At 41.4% G+C, this 15,832-nt stretch overlaps 1 protein-coding gene across 1 annotated transcript in view; it reads left to right on the top strand.

Annotated features, from left to right (window-relative positions):
- LOC117824362 (1-phosphatidylinositol 4,5-bisphosphate phosphodiesterase beta-1) overlaps positions 1–15,832 on the top strand; it is a 146,681-nt gene that overhangs the window by 75,911 nt on the left and 54,938 nt on the right. The window contains exons 4-9 of the mRNA XM_034699830.1: positions 6,157–6,297; positions 7,081–7,160; positions 9,263–9,316; positions 11,394–11,469; positions 13,540–13,640; positions 14,436–14,602. Coding sequence (XP_034555721.1) covers positions 6,157–6,297; positions 7,081–7,160; positions 9,263–9,316; positions 11,394–11,469; positions 13,540–13,640; positions 14,436–14,602 — 619 coding nt within the window. The remainder of the gene's footprint in view (positions 1–6,156; positions 6,298–7,080; positions 7,161–9,262; positions 9,317–11,393; positions 11,470–13,539; positions 13,641–14,435; positions 14,603–15,832) is intronic.

The raw sequence follows: 15,832 nt of genomic DNA, 5'->3' as shown, positions 1-15,832 counted from the left end.
CATCCAAAGACTTGAAGGTCAACCTGGAACAGTCTGGGGTCATGGTTTCAACAAGTACCATACGCCACACACTAAACCAAACAGGGCTTTATGGGTGAAGGCCAAGGAAGACACCATTGCTGAGGAAAAGACATAAAAAGGAACGACTAATCTTTGTCAAAGAGTACCTGGACAAACCCCAATCCTTCTGGGAAAATGTTCTGTGGACAGATGAAACAAAAAAAGAGCTTTTTGGCAATGCACACCAACAGTTTGTTTACAGACGGCACAATGAAGCCTACAAGGAAAGGAACACCCAACCAACAGTTAAGCATGTTGGAGGATCCATAATGCTGTGGGGCTGTTTTGTTACATCTGGTACTGGAGGCCTTGACTGTATCACAGGAATCATGAAATCAGATAGTGTGGGAGTGGGAGAAAATACCAGCTGAGAAGTGGAGGCTGTCATCAGTGCCAAAGGGTGTGCAACCAAATATTAAAGAGGGGTGCCATTATTGCTGCACATGCTTTTTCTCTATTTCTTCATTGAAATTACAATATGTAAGTTGAAAAAAAAGTTTTCTTTATTAAAGTACTTTGGACCTCACATTTCCATTTATTTCTGAAGATTTTTGTAGAGATTATGCAAAAAATGAATCGGGTGCCAATAATGGTGAGCAGGACTGTACATAAAAATGTCATGTTTTTGCATGAAACTGGAGTCCATGGGCTCCACCATTTCTGTGGACATCATCAGACACGTCAATACTTGTGGACTCGATGCTTTCAGAAAATTTGAATTTATGATGTTGTGAATATGATAGGGGGGAGGGGGTCATATGAGCATTTCTCGTGAATATAGTAAACGTGACCCCTTTTAAAGGCATCAATCAACAGCGCTACCTACTGACAGTCTTATGTTTTGATGATGGTTAGTTAGTTAGTTAGTTGGTTGGTTAGTTAGTTAGTTAGTTAGTTAGTTAGTTAGTTAGTTAGTTAGTTAGTTAGTTAGTTAGTTAGTTAGTTAGTTAGTTAGTTAGTTAGTTAGTTAGTTAGTTAGTTACTTACTTACTTACTTACTTACTTACTTACTTACTTACTTACTTACTTACTTAGTTACTTAGTTACTCAGTTACTTAGTTACTTAGTTATTTTGTTTGTTTGTTTGTTGACATTGTACCTGATCAATACCTGCTGTGTTGGCAGTGTTGTCTCTGTAACATGTAAATAAAGCAAGCATAGTGTTGTATGAAAGTAAACAGGGAGCTGACATCACAATAAGACTCTACAGAATGTGTTCTCCTCTCGCTGTGATGTCACAAAGGCTCAACATATAACACAGCTCAACAAATTCCAACGGTTCATTGCGTTGCTGACCTTTGAGAGGTAAGTCCACTTTCACTTGCTCAGAGACACATTTTAATCCACCTGTTTAAGTGAGTAGATATGTTTTTATGGAGGAGGAGTACTTGTATTCACTTGAGATTCAGTAGTTTGTAGTTTGTTTTGTTGTTGGTTTGTTCCTGTGTGCGATTGGCTGATCAAGAAAACAAGGTTTGTTATCATGATTCAGAGAAACTGTGTTTTCATTGGCCACGGTTACATGATGTTTTTTAATTCTGAATTAATAATTCCGAATTAAATAATTCTGAATTAAAGTATTCTCCTTCGTGTTTACATGGAAATAGTAATTCCGAATTGAGGTTTACATGGAAAACACGTTTAATTGTTTTTATTCAATTCCTCTTAACGTCTGGGGGTTGGGAGCGGGCGTGACGTATTTACGTTTACCGGAAGAAAACAGATACCAGTTCCTGCTTCTTTCATTTTCGGTTACAACATGGAAGACCACACAATAAGTTCAAATGTCGCTTTGATTTTGACTATAGTTGTTAAAAAGCAGCTCGACACAAACGTACTGCTTCACTTTCGTCAGCTGAGGAGGAGAAGAGAGATAGAGGACCGGAGAAGGGAGGCGGAAGACCGGACTGTGGTGATTCAAAGCCGGTTAGTGCAACGGCTGCTCTACCTCATCCTGAAATATGAGCCCGCCAGCGCGGAATATGTGCGTCATCGCGACAGGACAAGGGAACGAGCATGCGCAGAACGTCCGGAATTAATTTAAAGCGGAATGAACGTATACATGATAGAGGAATTATTCAATTCGGATTTAAAATCAGAATAAACCAGCTACTTACATCAGATTTAAGTTTAATTCGGAATTATCATTTTCATTCGGAATTAGGTGTTTACATGGTCATTTTAAATCTTTTTAAAGAGGATTTAATCTTAATTCGGAATTAAAGAGGAATTAAAAGTCTCATGTAAACGTAGCCACTGACCAAGATTAAATGACTGGTATTACTGTAATTATTACTGTATTATTACTGTTTCTTAATAAAAAATGTGACATCTTTACATTTTTAATTTGACTATAGTCCTCACTAGCGGCTGTTGTCTATCCTGTGTTTTGTGGTGAATGAAAGCTGTTTGGGGTAAACAGCTTTCATTTAAGAAACTGTCTTGTATTTTTGGACTGAAAACCCTGAACTGCATTGCTTTGTGTAGAAAACAGTCTAGTGTAATAAACGCTGTCAGTGGACACAGGCCCTAAAAATGAACTTTCTGCCTTAAAAACAGTTTGACTCTCAGAGAAATGACCCGTGTGTTTGTTTTTGTTTGCAGAATTACAACTTTGGAAAGCGAATCAGAAAACATGTTGAGATTATTGCGTAGACGAAAGACTTCAGTCCAAACCCTGTCTCCTGCAGATCTGGACTCTTCTTCCACCATGAAGGACACTGAGGGACAAAGAAGAGACAGCTTTTTGTCCTGGAGAGCAATCCTCCCTTCAACAAAAGACGGGGTGCAAGGAGTTGAGAGACCTTTGGTCTCAGGAGACACCGACCCCTTTAAGAAAAAGTGGGCACCAGGGGATGAGAGACCCCCAGGTAACGGAGAGGTTGAACATTTGTCACCAGACCAGAAACAAAAGGGAGAGAGTCCCGTGGACAAAGTCCCTTCAAAGGACAAGTCTCGTTGGAGCTGGTTGCCCTGGTACCGTAAATCCAAACCTGTCTTCGTAATCAGGCTTCCGAGACCAAAGCGCGTGAGTCCGTTGTTTACCGACATCCAAACTGCCTACGACAAGGAAGAATGGAGGAGGAGAAATCCTTCTCCTGAACCTTGCAGACCCTCCTATCTCTGGTTGAAGTACGGACAGACGTACGGAGAGAGAGCTCGCCCTCGTAAGGAGGAGAGGAAGGAGAGGGGGAAACTGGACAGAGAGGAGATAGAGAGAGTGAAGAAGGAGAAAGAAAGCCAAAATATGGAGAAGGAGAAAGAGAGACAAGAGAAGGAAGAAAAAGAAAGAGTGAAAAGAGAGAAGGAGGAGAAAACGAGAGAGGAGAAGGAAAACCTTAAGAGGGAGAAGAAGGAGAAAGAGAGACAAGAGAAGGATGAAAAAGAAAGAGTGAAAAAAGAGAAGGAGGAGAAAAAGAGAGAGAGGGAAAACCTTAAGAGGGAGAAGAAGGAGAGAGAGAGACAAGAGAAGGATGAAAAAGAAAGAGTGAAAAAAGAGAAGGAGGAGAAAAAGAGAGAGGAGAAGGAAAACCTTAAGAGGGAGAAGAAGGAGAAAGAGAGACAAGAGAAGGATGAAAAAGAAAGAGTGAAAAGAGAGAAGGAGAAGAATAAGAGAGAGGAGGAGGAAAACCTTGAAAGGGAGAAGAAGGAAAGAGAGAGAGAGGAAAAAGTGGAAAAAGAAAGGTTGAAAAGAGAGGTCAAAGAGATGCAAAAGAGAGAAAAGGAGGATAAAGAGAAACTAGTCAAGGAGAAGGAGGAGAGAAAAAGACTAGAGAAGAAGCACAGAGAAACTAGAATGAAGAAGGACATAGACAGAGTGCTGAGGGAGATCCAGTTCATGGAAGAAGAGGAGGAGAGAAGTAGTCCATCCTTAGAGGAGGACACTATGACTCCTTACCTGAGTTTGTTCAGCAGACTGCAGCTGTGTATCCTTAACTGTGAGAGATACTTCTATGTTCTAAAGATGAACAAATACCACAAGAGGGAGAAGACCCTCCAAAAAAAAGGTACGTCCAACGTTACACCTGTTACACACCTGTTCATTGTCACACACATGTTCATTATCAAACACCTGTTACACACCTGTTCATTATCACACACCTGTTACACACCTGTTCATTGTCACACACCTGTTTATTATCACATACCTGTTACACACCTGTTACTTAATTCACAACTGTTCATTATCACACCTGTTGATTTTCACACCTCTAAACTCTGAACCTCTCCTCTCTGATTCAGGTATTAAGACTGGCTCCCGCTATGCCGAACTCCTCTGGCTGCTGGAAGAAAGGCGGAGACTGATGGTCCTCATCAAACAGACAGAAGAGACAAAGGAAGAGTTAATGGAGTGGGTGTGGCAGAGGATAAGAGAGTGCGAGGTCAGGGTGAGCTCCGCGGAGGGAGAGAAAGAAAAGAGAAGAGGTCGGCGACTCTACATCACCTGGAGACCGATCCAGATACGCCAAAATGTATTGAAGGTGTCAAAGATGATCCAGCAGCTGAAGCGAAAAGAAGCAGAGAAAGCTGAAGCTGCGCCTCCAACACCTCCTCTAACATCCCCAACTTGACCTTGGAGAACATCCTTATGATCACAGCCGTGATCAAAAGAAAAAGCATAAACAAAAAATAAATAAATAAATAAATAAATATAATCATCTGACGTTTGGTTTCTTAGGTTGCTGATTTAAGGACAAAAACAAGGTTTCTTCTGTAAGACTTTATCTTTATTTCTTTAACAAAAAAACAGAAACATGTTTCCTTCTCTGTCCTGTGAGGAGAACCAAAGAGAGCTCCAGTGGAAGTTTTTTATGTCATGATCTGAGAGTATGAGCATGTGTATTAAAACCAGGCTGTGAGAGTCTTTAAAGCTTTATGAAAGTTGAAGTGTCAGAGACACAATGGGGAGAAATCTGTGACTGACTGAGAGTAAAGTTTTCATAAACGATGTTGCCACACTTTAAACTCCATGAAACAGGAAGTAGTTATTTAAAGGGCTTTAAACTCTTGTAGGGTCACCAAATGCACTACGCAGAATCCCAGCAGAATCGGTTAAACCTAGGAAGATGTGCTCTCTTGGGCTTGTCATGTGACGAGAACTACAAAAAAGTAATTTGGACCAATATCACAAAACAGGAAGTAAAAAGTAAATATTTTTTAATGAAGGGCTTAGAATAATCATCGAGTCACCAATCACACTACACAAGATTGAGGTCAATCAATAAGAAGTTTCATAGTGGTTTTATTGATGGGTGTGGCTCATTGGCGGATTTAGCCCTGCCCGTAATCAGGCCAAATATTGTCTCAGCCCCTGAAACCTGTATAATCTAGAAATATGTACTCTCTTGGGCTTGTGTGTCATGCCTAAACCTACCAAAAGCCTCTGGGACCCATGTCATAAAACCAACAGGAAGTCCGAATTTGACACTTCTGGGTTTGTTCTCTTGGGTTGGGAAGTGGATTTTCAAAATAAATAAATATCCCAAAAATTGGTGAACATATCTGCATCATTTTCACTCAGGATATTGCTGAGATGAGGGTCTTGATGTGTGTCACAAAAACTGTGAATTTTTGTCAGAGGTCGTGGTCAGTTTGAGGCAGCAAATTTCGATTTTGACATTTTGTCTCACCATAACATTTCAAACTGTTGTAGCTCAGTCATACCTCAACATATCTTCACAAAACTCTTGTGCTTGTTAGGGGTCTAAGCTTGAACACACACACACACACACACACACACACACACACACACACACACACACACACACACACACACACACACACACACTGTCAAATCCTACCTGGTTTGCCAAGTCTCCCCTCCCCCGAGCCCTCCTGTGAAGCACGTTATATATACACTGTAAAAACTGAGATTGGGGTTAATTTTACTAAATAAATCTTAGTAACCTATAAATAATAAAAAGACTGTGCAGTTTGAAATCGCTGTACCACACTTGTGTAAAGGGAGGGAGGTTTATTCAGTGAATAGCTGGCATCACACTACTGAGACTAATTTAGAAAGAATGGAGTTTCTGTTTTCTATATTAAGTCTTTGTGATAACCCTTTTTTTGTGTGATTGTATTGTTTGTGTTCAGGAAGCGAAGCTGCGTGAGCTCCTGGATGTTAGCACCCTGGCGGGGAAGATGGAGAACAGGATGCTGACGGTTGTGAGCGGCACTGATATGGTCAACATCACCTACCTGAACTTCATGGCTTTCACAGAGGAGACTGCAAAGGTCAATATTCTGCAGATCAACAACTTCAACATATAATATTAATGACTCCCTTGTATAATGATAGAACAACAGGCTAATTAGTGTAATTTAGAAGCAACCAGCTGAAAATTAGTATTCCTGCTTTACTCATCTCGCTGTAATGAAGCCATTCTGTTCACGTCTGTGGAATCAGTACCTAGACAATTTTCCCTGAAAATGTTGTTAAGGTTTCAGCTGAATAAAGTGATAAACTAAGTGAACAGGTGAATTGACATGAGGACAAAACAGAAAAAAGTCATTTGTTAAATTCAGAAATTGAGGATAGAAATGACTGGTTGTTCAATAAAATAAAGAAAATGCTTCATAACAATAATTTGATATGATTTGATATAATTTGATATTATTTTCTGCTCAGTTAAAGGTCTTTTATTTCTTTGTGTGGACAACAACACAATGTGTAATGTCAGGGTTGAGGTTTAATGTCAATGCAAAACAAAAAAGCAATCAGAAACTACCAGTCTTCCCTCACATATGGAGTAATACCCTCATTTTCTCCTAAAATATGGCAGCAGTTACTCATGTCTACCCACAGCTACTTTAAAATTCACAAGGGTAGTGCACCTGACTGTATGTACCTTTCTTTGTGTGTGTGTGTGTGTGTGTGTGTGTGTGTGTGTGTGTGTGTGTGTGTGTGTGTGTGTGTGTGTGTGTGTGTGTGTGTGTGTGTGTGTGTGTGTGTGTGTGTGTGTGTGTGTTTGTGTGTGTGTTTGTGTGTGTGGTGTGTGTGTGTTTTATTTACCGCAGGAATGGGCAGAGGAGCTATTCAACCTTGCTTCCAATCTCTTGGTGCAGAACATGTCAAGAGAAGCCTGCCTCGAGAAAGCGTATGTCATCCACACACACTAAAAACACACATTAACGCCACACTAGCACACACAGTCGCACACACCAAAAATGTAAAGCCGCTTTCTAAGAGATAAATATGAAAATAAGTTAAAAAAAAAAAGTGTCAGACACAGCAGGCATCACATGGAGTTTGTTCTGTATTTTACATAAACAGAAACAGCTGCAGAAAGCAAATGAGCCATCTTGAGCAAAAGAGACATAACAAAATGCAAGGAAGGGAGGCGGAGGACAAATAACACAGTTGGAAGCATGTATAAGATTACGAACCAGACTCTTTGTATCTTATACCTGACAGCATGGGCTTGTGTGTGCATCCACTTGTACGATGCTCCAGTCTTTACGTTTTCATGCAGTAATAACCTGTGTCAGTGGATCTTTCAGCAGGTTAGGTTGCTGACCTGAACTCATGGTGGTGTCATCATGTTAAAGAGGAACATCACCTCCAGCTCACATCAGGGAAGCAGATCTTTGTCCTTTCAGGCAGCTTTTAGCATCAATGGCTCCACACCACCTCTGATCCTGTGTAATAACTGTGTCTAATGGTTTTCACTAACATGCTCTTATCGATCTGATTGGAGCTCACACACTGATCCATGGTCCACTACAGATATATAACACTGAGTGGAGCTCCTGCAGAGAGAACCTACATTATGAACCTGCCATAATGTATTGAAAAATGACACAGGGGGGATGTGTTTGGTGACAACTCCCAGCTGCCTGGTGTTTATCAGTGAACAGAAGCCATTAGGTTGCACCCCTGAGGAGGCTAATTGACTTATGAGACAATAAAAGTGGCCATCGACCACATAGTACACTGAGAGTTAAACAGAATTGGACAGAGCAGGTTTCACAGTCACGCTGACTGCTCACAGCGGCTGTTTTTGTGCTTTCTTTGCCTGCAGTTACGGTTATTCTTTGTCATACTTCTACAACACCATATCTCTTGATGCTCTCCTGCGTGTGGCTAACATCACTGATAGCTCTTATGGCTCTGTGGTATGTTTCCAGGGGGTAGACGAGCAACAGAGCAAAAAAAGGGAACCCAACATGACTGCGTACGGCTGCTGATGTTCTTTTAAGAGGAACGCAGCGGGGCTGACACCACATGCACTCGCCTTACGAATCAATGATGAGTCAGTTTTACTTTTCACATTTCACTCCATGCCAGAAAGAGAGTAGATGCACAGGAGTAAGTATTTCAATTACCATAGGTGAAATGGAAACTGACCTCCTTGATTAAGCATTAACTAGAGAGGGAGCAGAGAAAGAAGGGGGGGAGAGTCAGGCAAGGAAAGAGAAAGCAATGGGTGAAACAGAAAGGAGACAGATGCAAGTAACCTGTTTTCAACACGTCTTAATGAATACTACAGGCTGATTTAACACGGATGAGGCCATCAAGAACCACCTCTCCTTTCTTTATGAACCCTCAATCCTCCGCCTTTTTACACAATCTTCTTCAAAAATCAACCTTGTGTAGCTTCAGTGACGTCACCTGTTGTCAACTAGCTCTCCCTCCAGCAACACTCATTGTCTTTCCCCTCACATCTCTGTGGAAAGAGGCCCCAGACGAAGAGAAAAAAAAACAGTCTAGCCCTGTTAACCATTACAGTCGTTGGTGACTTTGCCAGTGGCAGCCAGCCTGCCCGATGAAGTGGACACCGTAATGGATATTAATTATTAGCCAGCAGCCACTTAAAGCCCAGCCTGTAATGATAGCTCCTGTTGCAGTGTTGCTATTTTTAGCTCAGGCTGCGCTGCTTGTGTTGCTGCTGCTGCTGCTGCTGCATGTGCTGCCAATGCAATGCTTCCAGGGATTAGCCACAATTTGAACCTCTCATGTAAACACAGCCACATAAATATGGTGTGCACAGACAGATTCGAGAGTGCGGTCCACTGTTAGGGAGACTAGAGTGTGTTTTATCACATGTATGATGTAGACAGACATGATAAATATCTATAGACATGTACCGCAGTCTTATGCATAAACTAAAAAAAACACACACACAAAAAGGGATCACATTTGAATGAGTATCAACTGCAAGTTGCGTGTTGTATAAGTTGCGTGTTCTGTCCAATGCAGATACATTCGCCTGAAGCTGCAGCTCAACCCTGAAGGGCGAATCCCCGTCAAGAAGTAAGTCTCTCTGACTCATCCTCCTCCTTCCCTGCCACCTCTCCGCTCTTTTGATCAATGCATTGCTTCCTCTTCCGTCACTCGTTCCTATCAGCATGCCTCAGAATACACACACTCTTCCAGTATATGTGTATATGTAATTACTGGAGTGAACCCTCCATTATCAATATGCCCCATTTTTTTTCCATCCATGACTCCCTGACTGTGCAGTAAAATTTGCTTCATCACTTCTGCAGCTGTCATTTCCCCTATCTGTAAAAAAACCCCAACCATTATCGATTTGTGAGTAAGTGTGTGTGTATAGAGGGGTGTGTGTATATGTGTGTGTGTGTGTGTGTGTGTGTGTGTGTGTGTGTGTGTGTGTGTGTGTGTGTGTGTGTGTGTGTGTGTGTGTGTGTGTGTGTGTGTGTGAGAAGTACCACGCCTTGGCCAAGCCTCATTTATACCCGTCACTGACTTCAGCCCAAAATGTGCCAGTGTGAGATGTGTGGGTGAATTTTCTTCTGTGTTTTCCAGTTTTGTGACTTTCATCTTCACTTATCTGGCCCTTTGTCATCATCTCTCCGAAAACCCAACTCTCTTTGTTGTCATTAGTCAAGTTTAGCTTTCAGGCGGGTAGCAGTGAACTTCTGCGATAACCTCCCTCGGAGCCGGGGAGGAAAACCAGTGGGTGTCATCGCGGAGAGGCAGAGAGACGCTCCTTGCCGTTTAGGGAATTAACCTCCTAGCTGGAAGGACATGTCAGCTTGACTAATGTCAGCTTGACTCTGCTCTCCCACTGAGCATACAGTGAACGCTCACGGATCTACACAGGCATACCTTCTGCATGTAATTAAAACAGGCAAGGGCCGGCGGTAACGGACCTAAACAGCCTTCAGTAGCTGTAACAACACTGGAGTTCATTGCAGTAAATCTCACTTATTGTCCATATACTCTGGAACAGCAGCTCTTCTAAACAGTAGCACTGCTTATACCTACACTATGATGACTAATGAGGCCGGACAGCATATTATTTGTGTGCAGTGTGAGAACCAAAAATCTCAAACACATCAGAATATCCTGGAAATGCAGTGTTCACAAAGCCAAAACAAAAACAGGGCTGTGTATGAGTGCTAATAAAAACATTCATCTTTTTACTGAAGAGCAGAGTTTGCAGCTGGTGAGGTTGGATGTGTGGAGCTACAAGCAGTGTGTAAGAGACCATGATATGATGATGAAGATGACAATGACAATGATGATTGTAATGGTGATGACTATGGTAATGATAATGATAAGAAGAAATGACAACAATAAAACCTAATGTGCTCGTCTTTCATGCATGTTTGCATTTATTTTGTCTTTATAAAGGATCACAAACATTACCCCTTTATTTATGTACATACGAGTGTCTCCATCTGGAGTTCAGTCAGTATGAACATCAGTAATCAAGTCATTATGTTTTCTACAGTACGGGCTGTTGACTTCTTTATTGGAAGCGTTCTTTAGGTAAATACTGCAGTAGTCTTTACAGACTCATCTTTGGAGATCTGCTGTGTATTTAATCCACACAGACGTTTATGGAAGTAAAGCATGAAAAAATATTAGAAATATTTCTCAGTGTAAAAAAAAAGAATTAGAAAAGAAGTTTCTCCAAAAGTGGATTATAACCTTCATGAATATTACATTTATTGCAGGGTCATTATTTTTCCCTGAATTTGTTCTTGCTCTCTGTGCCTTTATTTTTCCTCGTTTCTTCTCTCTTCTTTTTATTCTGAATTTATTACCTTACCATTTTCGATCCTGCGATTTTCTTTGGCTGTATTCAGTCTTTTAATTTCCCCACAGTTTGTTGTTGTCTTTCTTTCCTTCAAACAAACATATGTTCAGTCTCTAGTTTCTGTTTCTGCTTTTATCTATTTTTCTGTTTTATGCTGCTGAAGCAGAACGATCTCACAGGAAATCCTTGAGAAGTATCAATTAAAAGCAGCGATGAATTCATCACTTTGACACAGAGGATCAGAGTGAAAAGTCCTCCCTTTGTGTGTGTGTTTTTTTTTCTGTGATTACTCTTAAAGTACATGTTTTTGTGTCCCCACAGTATCTTCAGGCTGTACTCGTCAGACAGGAAGCGAGTGGAGACGGCCCTGGAAAACTGTAACCTCCCTTCTGGCAGAGTGAGACACCAAAATACTAAAACGTTACTGTCTCCTCATACTTCCCCTCTCTCTGAACCGGCTCCTCTCCCTCTGTGTTTGCCTTTATTTCTAGTCTCCCAACTCTTTTATCTCCTCTATCCCTCCATCTGTCTGTCCTCTACCATTCAGCTCATTTGGTATTCTCCTGAAACTGCATCTGATTGCTGCTTTGCTCATTTGTTTGGAGCCTTATTTTTTTGGTTGTCTGCTTGACTTCTCACTCAGAACTGATTTAGCCTTGGCTCTAATGAAACAAATGAACCCAGTGGGAGCAATAGAGATGACAAAAGCTGTTTTATCTGTACCTCAGTCAGATACCGCTAGAGAGAAGCTGCTCCCTCATGCATAGAGGTGTAAACAGTCCCCCAACACTGCAAACAATCTCTGTATTCAGCAGTAACAAGCAATTTGCATGTTTAGAAGTGGAGAAAAAAGCAGTTTAATGCAGATCCGAACACCTGCCGATACATATGCACATACAGCAGGGCAGAAACATTGCGGTGCTAATGATTGGCTTCTGAATACAATCAGTATCAACACATTGATACACAGAAATACAAACAGTCTCGCATGGAAACAAGCTATACATAATTAGCACAGGGAGAGAGAGGAGGTACGAAGGTGTTGCCGCATGACGGTCTGGTGGGATTTGCTGTTGTTCCAACGCACAAGTAATTACAGCTAAACGATAGTGCTGTTAATCCCTCAAACGCACACACACACACACTCACAAGCAAGAGCGCATCCACCACTCAGCTTGCACCAAGGTCTTTATAGAGTGACTCATTGAGTTTCAGCAGGGCTCGACCTGCATCCTCCCTCATCTGCCTCATTGCAGCTCCTTTCTAAAACTCTTTGGTTCTGCTCTGTTTATTGCAGACACAATGCTATAAGCTGCTGCTGAGCATACTGTGTCTTTCTCAGACTCTTGCTCTGACTGCTCTATAAGGCAGGCAGGAAGTCAGCTTTGCTTGTTAATTTAGCTTTGAAATGTGTGTGTGTGCTATAGCTTTGTGGAGGGAAGTCAGAGTCTGTAGTGGGGTCATTTAGACGACATCCAGTAGCATGAAATGTGTGGCTTATAGACAGAACAGTCATTAGGAGGACAAATTAATAAGTGGACAAAAGTCAGCACGACCGGTGAAAAACTATTATAAAACATAGAGTGTGGAGTTTGTTAAAGGAAACAGACTGCAGTTAATACTGATGTCTCCACCAGACAATAGCAGAACCAGACTTCCAGCGACAGCATCGATTTTCTTTTGGTATAGTGATTTTTTTAATACCTGTCACTGCTGCCACCTGGTCTAGTGGGTGTCAGATGAAGCAATTTACAAAATGCAGAGCTGAGGGGCCTTTGTTGACAATTTGACAACAGGAGAGATTCCCCATGAGTGGTATGTTTCATAGTTCAAAGGAAGCAGTATGATAGTTTCGTTAGAAAACACAGCCTCGACTGTCAGGAAACAGAAGAGTGACCACTTTGTTCACAGGGGCATCAAACTGAATGTTCCTCAGCTTTAAATCTTCAGAGACATTACAAGTCAGTGGGTTTTACTACAGAATCATTTATGGGAACACATTTTCTGTGAAGTGCCCTGGACAAGAATCAAAACAACTTGTCTCATTCACAGAATGTCTTGGATTCACAATTTGTGTATGAGTCATGTACAGACAATGTGCCTAACTCTTAAAGGGAAAAGCAATCATATCAGAGCCCGGTGAATGCCTCCGTCAAAGTGCTGTTTATCTTCAGAGTCTGAAGCATGTTGAGTGAGGTTTGTAATTCTGTACTATTTGATAAAATTAGCTTCTCTTTTGCTCTCACAAAAATAACCAAACCATCATCTTGTGAGTCACCCCGTGCAGCTGTGAGTGTCTCTTATGCAAGCCTCCAAAAAGTTACATTGTTAAAACATTCTTCCTTGAGGCCAAACTTTTTCAGTTACAAATCATTAGGTTACACAGCAAAATAGAATGCAATGCATGAACAGTACAGTATGTATGTGTTTGAGTTAAATATAAGTATGTCTGTGTTTTCTGCTGCAGAATGACTCCATCCCCCAGGAAGATTTCACTCCAGAGGTGTACAACGTGTTCCTGAGCAACATCTGCCCACGGTCTGAGCTGGACCACATCTTTTCTGACGTGTAAGAGCCATGTTTACCATCAGTTACAGCTGCCTTTTCATGAGTCTGTTATTTTTTCATCACCTGAAAAATTCAGTTAGTTTTAAAGGAGGGGTTGTTAAAAACTTTAAAAATGAAGCAAGAGGTAAAGATATTGAGTTATGATGTTTTGCTTATAGCCTTCAGCTGTTCTTTTCAGACAAGCAGACAGATAGCAGCTGTCATCTTAGGTATGTATTGAATTATCGGTCTGAGAAAACTGCTTTTATCCATTGCATCCATCTTAAGTTTGTTGTAATGGCCCTGGTCATGATGTCTCGTGCCTGGCACCGTGAACCTATCGTGCAGCGGAAGCAGAGCTGCCCCTTGCCCCCAGAGGAACTCAGACCATCAGCCGAGGCAGCATGCCAGCTCGACCGGGGCCACTCAAAGTCATAGATTTTAATCATGGTTAAGTGAGACGGCATGAGAGCCAGGAGGCTATGGAGATGATAATTTAGTGGAACAGGCTTAGATATGAAAGGCGTTTTAATCAAATCTCATAATTTACTCAACACAACATTAAATCCTCTGCTCCTCTGTGATTCTGTTGCTCTCCCACTTCACATCTTTTTAATTACTCTCCTCCCCTCCGTTGTCGTCTGCTTGTTTAATTTTCGCATATCTCTGTTTTTGAATTCTGTCCTTGTGCTCACATATCACTGACTAACCCTCCCATGTTTTCTCCACCTTCCCCTTTACTCTCCTCTCCTCTCCTCTCCTCTTCTCTCCTCTCCTCTCCTCTCCTCTCCTCTCCTTGTTCTCGTCTCATTTCAGGGGGGCGAAGAGTCGTCCATTCCTCACCGTCGAGCAGATGACGGAGTTTATTAACAATAAACAGCGAGACCCTCGTCTGAACGAGATACTCTACCCTCCGCTCAAACCAGAGCAGGTCCAGCTGCTGGTGGACAAATATGAACCCAATGAGTCGCTGGCAGAGAAAGGTCAGTGGCTCAAATATCTGCCAGTACAAATACAGACACACCATTATGCTTGCATGAACACATAAACAGACCTACAACACATTGCTCACTTACTTTTTACACATCAGATGAAGGTGTTCATGTAAGAGAAGCTCCAGGAGGCACAAACAAAACTTTTACATATTTTTCCCGGACATCTTTAAAGTCCCCCTAACCCTCTAGTCCGGCCCCCACTGGCCAATACATTTGGCAGAAGGGTTGCCATAGCAATGTGCAGAAAGTGAGGGGACATAGTGGGGTGCCAAGGAACGGAATGTGAGAAACCCAGAAAACACACACACACACCAGACACACACCAGACACCACCACAAAATGTCTCATCCACTGAAAACACTGCTGAACTTAATACAGAATATTCCCTGTCATTTTATATCCAAGAAGAAGAAACCATGACTTGAATACTTTAGTGAAGAGAGAGAATGTCTGAGAGAGAGTGAAGAGATAGAGAGGGAGGGATGTGTGTGTGTGTGTTTCAGTACTTTAGCAGAGCTTGATCAAAGAACTTTGGTGAAAGTTTTGGAAATAAATGAGGACTTAGATGAGTACACAAAACACATATGGAGTTATGTACATATATTTCTCTACTCTCATTCCTTCCACTCAATAAAACTATCTTTTTGAGCTAAAGTGAATTATTGTTCAAAAGATGAAATACCTTAAATAAAGAATATGTGCCTGTGTATGCAGTCTGTTCATTCATGGGCAGTCGTGGTAGCTCAGAGAGATCATCTTCAAACCACAGTTTGAAAGTATGTTTATTCACTGTCTGGTGAAGCGTCATAGAGAAAGTTTCATACCACTCTCATATCATTCTTTCGAAGAGTGAAGAGTTCTTAACTGATTTTGAAATAGAGTCACTCTTATAGTTGAAGCCTCTTGATGATCTACACAGTCCAATGAAATGATCAGAGACAAGATTGGATATTTCTTTAGACTGTATTTACCTGTGTTTACGTCAGATCTGCCAAAAATAGCATAGTCGATATGTCGAAATGTCTAGTACTGAGTATTCTTTTTAACATAATGTTTAGTACTCATGGCTGATACTGGAACAGGGTGAGCAAAGAGACAAACGTTTTCTTTTGAAGTGTTATTTCAGACAGAGAAGCTCCACATCCCTGCCTTTGATTGGTATAACAGAAATATGGCTAATGAACGGGAGTTAGTGTTTCTGCTAGCATGAGTTAAACC

Source organism: Notolabrus celidotus, chromosome 13 (assembly GCF_009762535.1).
Source record: "Notolabrus celidotus isolate fNotCel1 chromosome 13, fNotCel1.pri, whole genome shotgun sequence".
NCBI classification, from domain to species: domain Eukaryota; kingdom Metazoa; phylum Chordata; class Actinopteri; order Labriformes; family Labridae; genus Notolabrus; species Notolabrus celidotus.
The sequence above is the reverse complement of the archived record's forward strand: the minus strand, read 5'-3'. Positions and strand labels throughout refer to the sequence as shown.